The sequence below is a fragment of the Salmo salar genome, chromosome 25, assembly GCF_965601325.2.
Source record: "Salmo salar chromosome 25, fSalSal1, whole genome shotgun sequence".
NCBI classification, from domain to species: domain Eukaryota; kingdom Metazoa; phylum Chordata; class Actinopteri; order Salmoniformes; family Salmonidae; genus Salmo; species Salmo salar.
This window is the reverse complement of record NC_138315.1, coordinates 39,707,120-39,722,500: the sequence shown is the minus strand read 5'-3', so window position 1 is coordinate 39,722,500 and position 15,381 is coordinate 39,707,120. Positions and strand designations below refer to the sequence as shown.

At 42.1% G+C, this 15,381-nt stretch overlaps 1 protein-coding gene across 2 annotated transcripts in view; it reads left to right on the top strand.

Moving 5' to 3' along the window:
- LOC106586727 (guanine nucleotide exchange factor DBS) overlaps nucleotides 1-15,381 on the top strand; it is a 136,992-nt gene that overhangs the window by 37,458 nt on the left and 84,153 nt on the right. For both annotated transcript variants that reach the window (XM_045707348.2, XM_045707347.2), the window contains exon 2: nucleotides 13,581-13,664. In XM_045707348.2, coding sequence (XP_045563304.1) covers nucleotides 13,581-13,664 — 84 coding nt within the window. The remainder of the gene's footprint in view (nucleotides 1-13,580; nucleotides 13,665-15,381) is intronic.

Below are 15,381 nucleotides of genomic sequence, written 5' to 3'. Positions count from 1 at the left end.
AACTGTTGTCCTGATTAAAGAAGCAATAAAATGGTCCTTCTTTAGACTAGTTGAGTATCTGGAGCATCAGCATTTGTGGGTTCGATTACAGGCTCAAAATGGCCAGAAACAAAGAACTTTCTTCTGAAACTCATCAGTCTATTTGAGAAATTGCCAAGAAAATGAAGATCTCATACAACGCTGTGTACTACTCCCTTCACAGAATAGCACAAACTGGCTCTAACCAGATAGGAAGAGGAGTGGGTGGGCTCGGTACACAACTGAGCAAAAGGAAAAGTACATTAGATAGTCTAGTTTGAGAAACAGACGCCTCACAAGTCCTCAACTGGCAGCTTCATTAAATACTAACAGCGAAACACCAGTCTCAACGTCAACAGTGAACAGGCGAGTCTGGGATGCTGGCCTTCTAGGCAGAATTGCAAAGAAAAAGCCATATCTCAGACTGGCCAATAAAAATAAAAGATTAAGATGGGCAAAAGAACACAGACACTGGACAGAGGAGTGGCCAGCACAGTCAAGGGATCTCAACCCTATTGAGCTGTTGTGGGAGCAGCTTGACCGTTTGGTACGTTAGAAGTGCACATCAAGCCATTCCAATTTGTGTGAGGTGCTTCAGGAAGCATGGCGTGAAATCTCTTCAGATTACCTCAAGAAATTGACAACTAGAATGCCAAAGGTCTGCAAGGCTGTAATTTCTGAGGATTCTTTGACGAAAGCAAAGTTTGAAGGACACAGTTATTGTTTCAATTAAAAATCATTATTTATAACTTTGTCAACATCTTGACTATATTTCCTATTCATTTTGCAACTCATTTCATGTATGTTTTCATGGCAAAGGACCCCAAACTTTAGAACAGTAGTGTATGTACAGTATATTTGATATATGGTGACCAATACTTTGTAAAACATTTGGATGAAACATTATAATTTTTTTAAAGACTCATTCTCTTTAAATTCATTTTCAATAATTACACTAGTCTGGAAATATTCTAAGATCCCTTTGTAGGTTTATAATAATTTATAATTCTCTTACATGTCATTAAATATAAATAAATATAAAATCACAGAATGCATCATTACAGGATGTAAGGGATCAACCTAATCTTATGACAAAAATGCAACAAAAAAAATACTGTGTGACAATAATATTTGAAATGGTATCTGTATTTTTTGCGTGGCAGATACTTTTAGTAAAATATTTGTCAAAAGAAGGAGACATTCATGCTTCTAGTCTCAGTTGAATTTCTTTGAATTGCTTTAGATGAAACTATACTTCCTTTAATTAAAATTAAATTCAAATCAAATCAAATCAGTTTATTTGTCACGTGCGCCGAATACAACAGGTACCTTACAGTGAAATACCTTACAGTGAAATGCTTACTTACTCACCAACAGTGCAATTTTTAAGTAAGAAATAGGTATTAGATGGACAATAGATAAGTAAAGAAAAAAACGGGATGATTGAGGTAGTATGTACATGTAGATATGGTTAAAGTGACTATGCATATATGATGAACAGAGAGTAACAGTAACGTAAAAGAGGGGTTGATGGGTGGTGGGTAGCGGGACACAATGCAGATAGCCCAGTTAGCCAATGTGTGGGGGCACCAGTTAGTCGGGCTAATTGCTTCCTGTGGGGTGTGTGACGTAAATGTGTGTATTAATTGAAATTAATGGGTTGAATTCAATTCATTTCAGAAATTCCGAATTGACCCCAATTCTGCTCCTTTCAGCCTTCTATCTCCACCCTGTCATAGAGTATGTTAGTGAGGCTCAGATCAGGTATTTTACAGGTACCACATACATTATGTTCAGTATAAATATGTGGCCCGTATAGCTATCACCAAGCTTCAACCATCTGAGCCTTGGGAACCATGAGCCAAGCCCTGCTTAGCGGTTTGAAGTGACGTCATTGAAATAGACAGGATTGGTTGTTGTGGCCCTAGAAAGTCTGCCCGGGTGGTTCCTAACATGAAATATGCAAATGTCTGTAGGAGAACTTTTCATCAAGACTACTTCTCTATTTCTGTCCCTGAATTCACATAGATAGACACACACACAACTTCCTATCTGAGTGTCTGTAATCTGTAATCCTATAGCACCGTAGAGCATCACTGTGTCTTTCTGTCTGTGTGTCTGTAATCTGTAATGCTATAGCACCGTAGAGCATCACTGTGTCTTTTTGTCTGTGTATCTGTAATCTGTAATCCTATAGCACCATAGAGGATCACTGTGGCTTTCTGTCTGTCTCTATCATCTGTAATCCTATAGCACCGTAGAGCATCACTGTGGCTTTCTGTCTGTGTGTCTGTAATCTGTAATCCTATAGCACCGTAGAGCATCACTGTGTATTTTTGTCTGTGTATCTGTAATCTGTAATCCTATAGCACCATAGAGGATCACTGTGGCTTTCTGTCTGTCTCTATCATCTGTAATCCTATAGCACCGTAGAGCATCACTGTGGAATTCTGTCTGTGTGTCTGTAATCTGTAATCCTATAGCACCATAGAGGATCACTGTGGCATTCTGTCTGTGTGTCTGTAATCTGTAATCCTATATCACCATAGAGGATCACTGTGGCTTTCTGTCTGTCTCTATCATCTGTAATCCTATAGCACCGTAGAGCATCACTGTGGCTTTCTGTCTGTGTCTGTAATCTGTAATCCTATAGCCCCGTAGAGCATCACTGTGGCTTTCTGTCTGTGTGTCTGTAATCCTATAGCACCGTAGAGCATCACTGTGGCTTTCTGTCTGTGTGTCTGTAATCCTATAGCACCATAGAGCATCACTGTGGCTTTCTGTCTGTGTGTCTGTAATCATATAGCACCGTAGAGCATCACTGTGGCTTTCTGTTCCATCGATCTGTTGTGCGCTGCACTGTTGGGCACCCAGTTTCAACAGTAGGACTGTCTCCCACAGTATACACACTACCTGCTCAAAGAACTGCTTGAGCATACTGTATAACTGTATATAGCTGTTTCTAAATGGATGCAGATGAACCTCTTTATTGGATTGGCTGGGAGCAGCATGGGAGTGGTGTATGTGCTCTATGGAACCGTCTTGTTTGAGTTTCTAGGACGCATACTATCATTGTATGTCATCCCAGGGATAGGAGTGAGGTGGATGAGACTGTATTTGTGCTGACTTGGCTCTGAGGGTTTGAGGTAAAAGCAGCATCAATGATTTACTAGAAGACCAGTTGAGTTGACCTATTTCCCAGGAGTCTCCAGTCCTCTTAGGGACAGATCAAAGGGTTGTTGTTTTTTGCTTTGGGAAGGGTGTATGTTTTTTTGTTATTGGGCATAGGGGAGGGTAGTGTGTGTTTGTTATTGGGCATAGGGGAGGGTAGTGTGTGTTTGTTATTGGGCATAGGGAAGGGTAGTGTGTGTTTGTTATTGGGCATAGGGGAGGGTAGTGTGTGTTTGTTATTGGGCATAGGGAAGGGTAGTGTGTGTTTGTTATTGGGCATAGGGAAGGGTAGTGTGTGTTTGTTATTGGGCATAGGGAAGGGTAGTGTGTGTTTGTTATTGGGCATAGGGGAGGGTAGTGTGTGTTTGTTATTGGGCATAGGGAGAGGGTAGTGTGTGTGTTGTTATTGGGCATAGGGGAGGGTAGTGTGTGTTTGTTATTGGGCATAGGGGAGGGTAGTGTGTGTTTGTTATTGGGCATAGGGGAGGGTAGTGTGTGTTTGTTATTGGGCATAGGGAAGGGTAGTGTGTGTGTTGTTATTGGGCATAGGGAAGGGTAGTGTGTGTTTGTTATTGGGCATAGGGAAGGGTAGTGTGTGTTTGTTATTGGGCATAGGGAAGGGTAGTGTGTGTGTTGTTATTGGGCATAGGGGAGGGTAGTGTGTGTTTGTTATTGGGCATAGGGGAGGGTAGTGTGTGTTTGTTATTGGGCATAGGGGAGGGTAGTGTGTGTTTGTTATTGGGCATAGGGGAGGGTAGTGTGTGTTTGTTATTGGGCATAGGGGAGGGTAGTGTGTGTTTGTTATTGGGCATAGGGGAGGGTAGTGTGTGTTTGTTATTGGGCATAGGGGAGGGTAGTGTGTTTTTTCCCTGGTTTACATTCACTCTTCTGCTTGGATTTTCCCTAATAAAGTTTAGAAAGGTTTGTGAAGGTTTGGTATGCTGTGGCTATTACTAAGCTTTAGCTGCTGCAGGCCTGTGATATGAATGCAGTGCGTCCTGGTGCTACAACTGACTTAGACAGTTGAACTTCAGGTGAGGAAGACTGTTTCAGGCCTACTGTACCACAGTTACTCCTTTATTCTAACAATTTAATGCTTATCTTTTACAAAATATCCTGATCGAAAAGTTACAAATTAGCCTCCTGTACGTCAATATCTGTATAGCATCTGACATAAAGAAAGGCATGTCGGTTTCGTAGCATGCAATCGCCATCTCTCTCTATCTCTCTGGGGTTAGGGCTAAGCTTATCTTCCTTTGTATATGTATATGTATATGTATATGTATATGTATAGATAGATAGATAGATAGATAGATAGATAGATAGATAGATAGATAGATAGATAGATAGATAGATAGATAGATAGTTAGTTAGTTAGTTAGTTAGTTAGTTAGTTAGTTAGTTAGTTAGTTAGTTAGTTAGTTAGTTAGTTAGTTAGTTAGTTAGTTAGTTAGTTAGTTAGTTAGTTAGTTAGTTAGTTAGTTAGTTAGTTAGTTAGTTAGTTAGTTAGTTAGTTAGTTAGTTAGTTAGTTAGTTATATGTATTAAAAAGTTAATATCATAGAGTGGACACCTAACCCTATAGACCTATGAATACAATGCCCTGATACATGTAGTGCTCAAATCTCTGACAGCTGGACCGTGAGGTGGACACTTATTGTTTTAGGAACGTAGTCTACAAACCAATAAATAAATAGGCTCAAATGTCCGGTTAATTAAAATCTCCCCAGTGCCAAATATTCATTTTTTTACTGATTGTTTTGTTAGCACAGACTAGAATATGTTTTGGGATTCATCCGATGGTATTGAGGAGTATGGCACCTCAGTCACCGGCTTCATCAATAAGTGCATTGATGACGTCGTCCCCACAGTGACCGTACGTACATATCCCAACCAGAAGCCATGGATTACAGGCAACATACGCACCAGGATAAAGGCTAGAGCTGCCGCTTTCAATGAGAGGGACACTAATCCAGACGTTTATAAGAAATCCTGCTATGGCAATCAGATGAACCGTCAAACAGGCAACACATCAATACAGGACAAAGATTGAATCCTACTACACTGGCTCTGACACTCGTCAGATGTGGCAGGACTTGCAAACTATTACGGACTACAAAGGGAAACCCAGCCGCAAGCTGCCCGGTGACGCGAGATTACCAGACTGGTTAAATGGCTTTTATGCTTGGTTCAAGGCAAGCAACACTGAAGCATGCATGAGAGCACAAGCTGTTTCGGATGACTGTGTGATCATGCTCACCGTAGCCAATGTGAGCAAGACCTTTAAACAGGTCTACATTCACAAGGCTGCGGGGCCAGATGGATTACCAGGGCGTGTACTCAAAGCATGCACGGACCAACTGGCAAGTGTCTTCACTGACATTTTCAACCTCTCCCTGGAAGAGTCTGTAATACCTAAATGTTTAAAGTAGACCACCATAGTCCCTTTGCCCAAGAATGCCAAGGTAACCTGCCTAAATGACTACTGACCCCTAGCACTCACGTCTGTAGCCATGAAGTGCTTTGAAAGGCTGGTCATGGCTCTCATCAACCATCATCCCGGAAACCCTAGACCCACTACAATTCGCATACCACCCCAACAGAAACACAGACGATGCAATCTCAATTGCACTTCACACTGCCCTTTCCCATCTGGACAAAAGGAACACCTACAATGCCTTTCAAATCAAATTTTATTGGTCACATACACATGGTTAGCAGATGTTAATCTAACAATTTCACAACAACTACTTATACACACAAGTGTAAATGAATGAATGAGAATATGCACATATAAATATATGGATGAGAGATGGCCGAACGGCATAGGCAAGATGCAGTACATGGTATAGAGTACAGTATATACATATGAGATTAGTAATGTAGGGTATGTAAAAATTATATAAAGTGGCATTGTTTAAAGTGACTAGAGATACATTTATTACATCCAATTTTTTATTATTTTAGTGGCTAAAGATTTGAGTCAGTATGTTGGCAGCAGCCACTTGATGTTAGTGATGGCTGTTTAGCAGTCTGATGGCCTTGAGATAGAAGCTGTTTTTCATTCTCTCAGTCCCAGTTTTGATGCACCTGTTCTGACCTCGCCATCTGGATGATAGTGGGGTGAACAGACAGTGGCTTGGGTGGTTGTTGTCCTTGATGATCCTTTTGGCCTTCCTGTGACATCGGGTGGTGTAGGTGTCCTGGAGGGCAGGTAGTTTGCCCCCGGTGATGCGTTGTGCAGACCTCACCACCCTCTGGAGAGCCTTGCGATTGTGGGCAGAGCAGTTGCCATACCAGGCAGTGATACAGCCCGACAGGATGCTCTCGATTGTGCATCTGTAAAAGTTTGTCAGGGTTTTAGGTGACAAGCCAAATTTCTTCAGCCTCCTGAGGTTGAAGAGGCACTGTTGCGCCTTCTTCACCACGCTGTCTGTGTGGGTGGACCATTTCAGTGTGTCCGTGATGTGTACGCCGAGGAACTTAATACGTTCCACCTTCTCCACTACTGTCCCGTCGATGTGGATAGGGGGGTGCTCCCTCTGCTGTTTCCTGAAGTCCACGATCATCTCCTTTGTTTTGTTGACATTGAGTGTGAGGTTATTTTCCTGACACTACACTCCGAGGGCCCTCACCTCCTCCCTGTAGGCCGTCTCGTCATTATTGGTAATCAAGCCTACCACTGTAGTGTCGTCTGCAAATTTGATGATTGAGTTGGAGGTGTGCATGGCCACGCAGTTATGGGTGAACAGAGAGTACAGGAGAGGGCTGAGAACGCACTCTTGTGGGGCCCCAGTGTTGAGGGTCAGCGGGGTGGAGATGTTGTTTCCTACCTTCACCACCTGGGGGCGGAGTTTGGAGGGTACTATGGTGTTAACTGCTGAGCTGTAGTCGATGAACAGCATTCTTACATAGGTATTCCTCTTGTCCAGATGGGTTAGGGCAGTGTGCAGTGTGATTGCGATTGCGTCGTCTGTGGACCTATTGGGGCGGTATGCAAATTGGAGTGGGTCTAGGGTGTCAGGTAGGGTGGAGGTGATATGATCCTTGACTAGTCTCTCAAAGCACTTCATGATGATGGAAGTGAGTGCTACGGGGTGATAGTCGTTTAGCTCAGTTATCTTAGCTTTCTTGGGAACAGGAACAATGGTGGCCCTCTAGAAGCATGTGGGAACAGCAGACTGGGATAGGAATTGATTGAATATGTCCATAAACACACCAGCCAGCTGGTCTGCGCATGCTCTGAGGATGCGTCTTAGGATGCCGTCTGGGCCGGCAGCCTTGCGAGGGTTAACACGTTTAAATGTTTTACTCACATTGGCTGCGGTGAAGGAGAGCCCGCAGGTTTTGGTAGGGGGCCTGTCGGTGACACTGTATTGTCCTCAAAGCGAGCAAAGAAGTTGTTTAGTTTGTCTAGGATCAAGACATTGGGGTCCGCGACGGGGCTGGTTTTCTTTTTGTAGTCCGTGATTGACTGTAGCCCCTGCCACATACCTCTCGAGCCGTTGAATTGCGACTCTTCTTTGTCTCTATACTGACGCTTAGCTTGTTTGATTTGCCTTGCGGAGGGAATAACTACAATGTTTGTATTCGGTCATTTTTCCGGTCGCCTTGTCCTTATTAAAAGCAGTGGTTCGCGCTTTCAGTTTTGCGCGAATGCTGCCATCAATCCACGGTTTCTGGTTGGGGAAGGTTTTAATTGTCACAGTGGGAACAACATCACCGATGCACTTGCTAATAAACTCGCTCACAGAATCAGCATATTCATCAATGTTGTTGTCATCTCCCTTACCAAGGCCCTTCTCCCCCAATTGCTCAGATTGGCCGGGCGTCCAGCTCTAGGAAGAGTCTTGGTGGTTCCAAACTTCTTCCATTTAAGAATGATGGAGGCCACTGTGTTCTTGGGGACCTTCAATGCTTCAGAAAGTTTTTGGTACCCTTCCACAGATCTGTGCCTGAACACAATCCTGTCACGGAGCTCTACGGACAATTCCTTCGACCTCATAGCTTGGTTTTTGCTCTGACATATACTGTCAATTGTGGAACCTTATATAGACAGGTGTGTGCCTTTCCAAATCATGCCCAATCAATTGAATTTACCACAGATGGACTCCAAGTTGTAAAACATCTCAAGGATGATCAATGGACATTTATCAAAGGACTCATAGCAACGGGCCTGAATTCTTATTTAAAAAGGTATTTATGTTTTTTGTTTTTTTATACAATTGCAAAATGTATAAACCTGTTTTTTACTTAATCAATTTTAGAATAAGGCTGTAAGATAACAAATGTCGAAAAAGTCAAGGGGTCTGAATACTTTCCGAAGGCACAGTATGTGAGAATGCTGTTCATTGACTACAGCTCAGAGTTCAACACCATAGTGCCCATAAAGCTCATCACTAAGCTAAGGACCTCAGGACTAAACACTTCCCTCTGTAACTGGATCCTGGACTTCCTGACGGGCCATCCCCAGGTGGTAAGGGGAGGCAAGAACACATCTGCCACACTGATCCTCAACACGGGGGCCACTCAGGGGTGCATGCTTAGTCCCCTCCTCTACTCCCTGTTCACCCTCGACTGCGTGGCCAAGCACAACTCCAACACCATCATTAAGTTTACTAACGACACAACAGTGGTATGTATACCTGATCACCCACAACGATGAGACAGCCTATAGAGAGGAGGTCAGAGATCTGCCGGCCCTTGTCTTACCAGACCTCGCTGTTCTATCCTGCCGGTACAGCGTATAACCAGCCAGCTGTATGTTGATAGTGTCGTCGTTCAGCCACGACTCCATGAAGCATAAGATATTACAGTTTTGAATGTCCCGTTGGTAGTTTAATCTTGCGAGTAGGTCATCGATTTTATTCTCCAAAGATTGCACGTTTGCTAGCAGAATGGAAGGAAGTGGGAGTTTATTCAATCGCCTACGAATTCTCAGAAGGCAGCCTGCCCTTTGGCCCCTTTTTCTCTGCCTCCTCGTCACGCAAATCACGGGGATCTGGGCCTGTTCCCGAGAAAGCAATATATAGGGCTCGTCTGACTCGTTAAAGGAAAAAAAGGATTCTGCTAGTCCGTGGTGAGTAATCGCAGTCCTGATGTCCAGAAGTAATTTTTGGTCATAAGAGACGGTAGCGGCAACGTTATGTACAAAATAAGTTAAAAAAATACGTTTCAAAAAGCGCAAATAAATGAACAAAAAACAAAATCGGTTGGGGACACGTAAAACGTCAGCCTTCTTCTCTGGAGGGCCAAACACACCCCCATTCACGTCGACAGGGCTGTAGTGGAGCGGGTCATGAGCTTCAAGTTCCTTGGTGTCCACATCACCAACAAACAATCATGGTACAAACAGTCGTGAAGAGGGCACGACAATGTCTATTACCACTCAGGAGACTGAAAACATTTGGCATGGGTCCCCAGATCCTCAAAGAGTTCTACAGCTGCACCATCGAGAACAACCTGACCGGTTGCATCACCGCCTGGTATGGCAACTGCTCGGCATCTGACCGTAAGGCGCTACAGAAGGTAGTGCATATGGCCCAGTACATCACTGGGGCCAAGCTTCCTGCCATCCAGGACCTATAATGTAGGCGGTGTCACAGGAAGGCCCAAAAGATTGTCAAAGACTCCAGCCACACAAGTCATATACTCTTCTCTCTGCTACCGCACGGCAAGCGGTACCGGAGCGCCACGTCTAGGTCCAAAAGGCTCCTAAACAGCTTCTACCCCAAGCCATAAGACTGCTGAACGTGGCTAATCATGTTTATTATCTATGCATTGTCACTCATTGACTCGGTACTGGTACCCCTGTATATAGCCATGCTACTGTTATTTTGTTGTGATACTTTTTATGCTTTAGTTTATTTAGTAAATCATTTCTTAACTCTTATTTTCTTAAAACTGCATTGTTGGTTAAGGGCTTGTAAGTAAGCGTTTCACAGTAAGGTCTACACCTGTAGTCTAATAGCGCATGTGACAAATAAAATTTGATTTAATTTCATTTTGATCTGTTACAAAACACCAAAAAGTTTAATGGCATTCTGAGATTTTCAAGCCAAGCCTTCAATACTGGGTAAGCCTACAAGGTAGGGAGGAATGTCTTTTCTGTTTGTCCAGATTGACATAATCTATTTATTGTGGTGTTGAAAACACAAACCATGATATTGAAGTGCCGAAATCCGTATGCTTTGTTTATTGATTGTGTGGTGCATTGGCACAGAAACCTGTTGGTGGACATTTTTTTTCAATATATTTTATATAATTATAAATATGGCATCAAATTGTTTAAAATCTGATTTCCCCCTAGCTGATCATTGTCTGCTGCCAGCTCTGATCGTAGTGTAATGAAACAGGCAGGGAGAGTTAGCTGTCGGTGGTGGTCAGCGAAACCTCAACCTTCTGGCCCATAGCCCTGCGTAGCATCAACTGTGCCTCAAAAGCATGCTGAATCCACGTTTATATCCACGTTTATAAACACAGGTTCGCTACAGTTATTGTTATTTGCGGTCGTAAACATTATTTAGAGTTCATTCTATGAGGGGGGAGGGTGTTTCATTTATTTTACTGTAAAAGGGAAGAGTCATGTGACAATATTATTTTTGGAGGGTGTTTCATTTATTTTACTGTAAAAGGGAAGGGTCATGTGAAAATATTATTTATGGAGGGTGTTTCATTTATTTTACTGTAAAAGGGAAGGGTCATGTGAAAATAGTATTTATGGAGGGTAGTGCATTTTTTTGGTATGACACCTTGAGTTGGAACAGCCCCTCCCCCAAGTACATTTTGATCTGCCCCTTACTGTGTAGAATTGGACCAGTCTCCCAAACTGGAGCAAGATAAATAAGTACAGGCAGATTCCAACTATATAATATTTAAAAAATCATATACCGTAATTTCCGGACTATTGAGCGCACCTGAATATAAGCCGCACCCACTGAATTAAAAAATATATATATTATTTTGAACATAAATAAGCCGCACCTGTCTATAAGCCGCAGGTGCCTACCGGTACATTGAAACAAATTAACTTTACACGCTTTAACGAAACACGGCTTGTAAGAAAAATAAATAGGCTTTAACGAAACACGGCTTGTAACAAAATAATAATAATTAGCAGTAAGCTTTAGTTGTCTTGTTGCACTGAGTCGATTCCTCACGCTGCTGTTTCCAACGTCTTATCATCGACTCATTAAGACCAAGCTCCCGTGCAGCAGCTCTATTTCCTTTTCCAACAGCCAGATCAATCGCCTTCAACTTGAAAGCTGCATCATATGCATTTCTCCGTGTCTTTGCCATGATGAGGGTGACAAAATGACTACCGTAATCAGAATGATGGGAAGTTTGAGAGCGCTCGGTTGAATCTAAACAGTAAACAAAAAAGTTGTTTGACCTTAACCCGTTCGGCAATTTCATTGGTCTAATGAAAGCTTCATGCCGCCAAAAAACGGAGCACGTCACAGAATGTATTTTTTTTGAGAAAAAAAAATTGAAAGCGGGAAAAATCCATATATTAGCCGTGTCATTGTTTAAGCCGCGAGGTTCAAAGCGTGGGAAAAAAGTTGCGGCTTATAGTCCAGAAATTACGGTACAAAGAATATTATGCTACCAAAACTCTTTAATATTACAAATGAACAACAGAAATATTAGCCAACAGCTATGCATTTTCTGAGGAACTGTACAAATACAGTATTTTCTATAGGAAGTACATGCATGCAGGTACTAAAGAACAATGGTGTTGACAGAATGCTGTTCCGCTTTTAGAAAATTCCAGTTATGGGTAAAATACACTGAGTAAAGAATGAGAGATTTGGGGCTGTGTGTCACAGTGTCTCTGACCTAGTTTTGTTCCAGTGTACTAGAGTATGTGAGAAGAGTTGAGCAGTTTGAAATCCCACTCATTGCTCATGAAGTGGTGCTTGTCCACTGCTCTGGGCGCTCCACGTCCTTTCCAACAGCTCCGCTAAAAACTGCTCTGTGCTCACAGGAAGAAAAACTGCCACTGCAAATTCGCATACATGAATTAAAATCAAAATTTAACCAACACCAATCTATTTTTGTGACTACCTGGACCTACCATTTGGTTTTGTAGTATTGAACATGAAAGGTGAATGTAAGAAGAGCACATTTGCAATAGGCTACATGTCATATTAAACTGCATATAAACACTCTAAATAGGCCAGGAGCCTAAGAAGAAAAGAAAATGAATAATTTAGGCTATATTATTTAAATTATTTCAAGGCTATAGCCTACAAAGAAATACATTGTGAAGCATTTGCGAGTGTGACACAATAGGCTGATAAGGACATAAAGCACTCAGAATTTAAACAACATGCAGAGCCAAAGGGGATGCTAAACACACTTTTGGCCCCTCTTGCCAGCCTGGGCAGAGATGCAGAGTTTTTTTGTTTTTTTCTATAGGTAGTCCTAAAAGTTTTTAGGCAAAATAACCCAATCAAAACGGAAAGCTTCTTGAATGTGGCAATATTCCAGGGCTATTGGGCCAAAATCAATTACGGCCAATTGTATAGATAATGTAACAAAAATGAACGAAACGTTTAAAAGATCAGATTTTTGTTGTGGACATTACATCACCACACTCCCTATCTTGCTCTTTGTCCTCATCTTTGTAAGTCACCTTGATTTTACACCTGTGTGTTTTATCTGTTTCTTAAAATGAAAATATTTAGTGAACTCCATGACAATAGCTAATGCAAGGGGCTACAGCAGCACACAAGTACACTACAAATGCATGCTGGGCTGGGCATGCCCTGAGCTCGTGAAGTGAGCACTACTTTGAGTGCTTCTGGAGCGAAATTGCTCCATTCTCCATCCCTGACTACAAAAAATCTTGGTCGACCAGGAATCATCTGTTCTTTATCAATTGATCAGTCTAAATATTAAAAGTGTATTTTTCCATATATAGACACATCCTATGTTTGAATAAAATCAACTATATGTTGGCTACTGAACTTGTCTGATGCTTTAAGCACTGCGATTAAAAATTAAGAAACACAAATTACTAAAGAGGGAGCCAGAGATCAATACGGCCGGTTGTGGAATCAAAGCCAAGGCTGTGGTGGCACCTCAGCGCTGCGTTGCAGAAGTTTTGACTGCTGCGCCAACCAGGACATTTTGTAGCATTTTGCTCTCTGGTCTGGGTTTCAGATTATTGTTCATTCACTATTAAGCACTTCTTTATACTGGCCAGACTATGTGCCATACTAACTTCCTGTTTTTGTGTGAGAGAGTATGTCTAGTTCTTTTCTACCTTTGTGATGGTTCTTTCATTCAATTCTATTCTCTTCCCCAAAAAACATGACTGTGTTAACCCTTCAGGTCCTGTGATTCTGACTGTGTTGTGTTTTCCTCCTGCTCCTCCCCCTCCTCCAGATGAGATCATGCAGCAGGAGAGCAGCCCCCTCTGTGCCATCGACATCACCCCTGACCTTAGGAAGAAGTTTGCCTTCCTGTTAGGTAATATTTCCTTCCTGTCTCTCTGCCTGTCATAATACAGATGTCTGCTATACAGTAGTTTCACACATAAGACAGGTGAATACTGTTCTTCCTCCTGATATAGTTCAGATGAACTGTCTGCATCCTACCAGCTCTAACAGCCTCACGTTAGAATTAGGTGTTCATCCATGTTTCTTAAACTTCATATTTCCAAGTTTTTCCAAACGTCAAATTTCAAAGTGTTTAAGGTTAAGTTTAGGCATTAACTCTGAATGGTTAAGGTTAGTGATAGGCTTAATTTTAAAAAAAATTCTCAAATTAACTTTCTATTGCTGGAATTGAACTTGAAACCTTTGGAATCAGAGGCAGATTCTTACACCCATCCACCATCCCCCACAGACTAGCAAAACTGAAACCTACTTGAATGTAACAGCACTCACTGTTGCCCCTAGTGGCCGGTTTCCACATGATCTCATAGTCTTCCCTGTGGCTTAGTTGGTAGAGCATGGTGCTTGCAACGGCAGCATGGTGTGTGCAACGCCAGGGTTGTGGGTTCGATTCCCATGGGGGGCCAGTACATTTTTTTTTAAATAAAATAAAAAGATGCATGACATGAAATGTATGCATTCACTTATGTAAGTCGCTCTGGATAACAGCGTCTGCTAAATGACTAAAATGTAAATCTCCCAACAATCTCAGACATGGATGGACCTCAAATGTGTTTATTTAATTTAACTAGGCAAGTCAGTTAAGAACAAATTCTTATTTACAATGACGGCCTACTGGGGAACAGTGGGTTAACTGCCTTGTTCAGGGGCAGAACAACAGATTTTTACCTTGTCAGCTCAGGGATTTGCTCTAGCAACCTTTTGGTTACTGGCCCAACGCTCTAACCACTAGGCTACCTGCCACCCCAAATACTGGCTTGTATCACGGGTGACCTGGATCTTACTTCACCCCTCAGGATTTGTCATTCAAATCTCTCCTCTCCTGTTTTTCAGCTTGTTTTTCTACTCTTCACAGTTAGTCCATTGTAAATCCAGTCCAGCTACAGTACACTGGAGCTCTGTTCGAATACCCATACTAACATATTGTATACTACATACTTAATGAGTATATACTATATACTATTAGTTCATTTTAGTGTACTATAAACAAACTGTATAATTTCAGTTGATTTTACTAGCACTTCGCTTGTCTACCAGAAGTTGATACTGTTGCTATGCAACCTCTTGCTAGCTTGTTAGCAAAACAAATGACAGGCTAGACATTTTTATGATTTCGGGTGTGTTCGTAAATCCAATCTGGACTGCCAGAGTGCAAAAATCCAGAGCGTTGTCAGATTGTCCGTTTGTAAATCCAGAGTGTTGTCAGATTGTCCGTTTGTAAATCCAGAGTGTTGTCAGATTGTCCGTTTGTAAATCCAGAGACTTTGTCAGATTGTCCGTTTGTAAATTCAGAGCGTTGTCAGATTATCCGTTTGTAAATCCAGAGTGTTGTCAGATTGTCCGTTTGTAAATCCAGAGACTTTGTCAGATTGTCCGTTTGTAAATCCAGAGCGTTGTCAGATTGTCCGTTTGTAAATCCAGAGTATTGTCAGATTGTCCGTTTGTAAATCCAGAGCGTTGTCAGATTGTCCGTTTGTAAATCCAGAGACTTTGTCAGATTGTCCCTTTGTAAATTCAGAGCGTTGTCAGATTATCCGTTTGTAAATTCAGAGCGTTGTCAGATTGTCCGT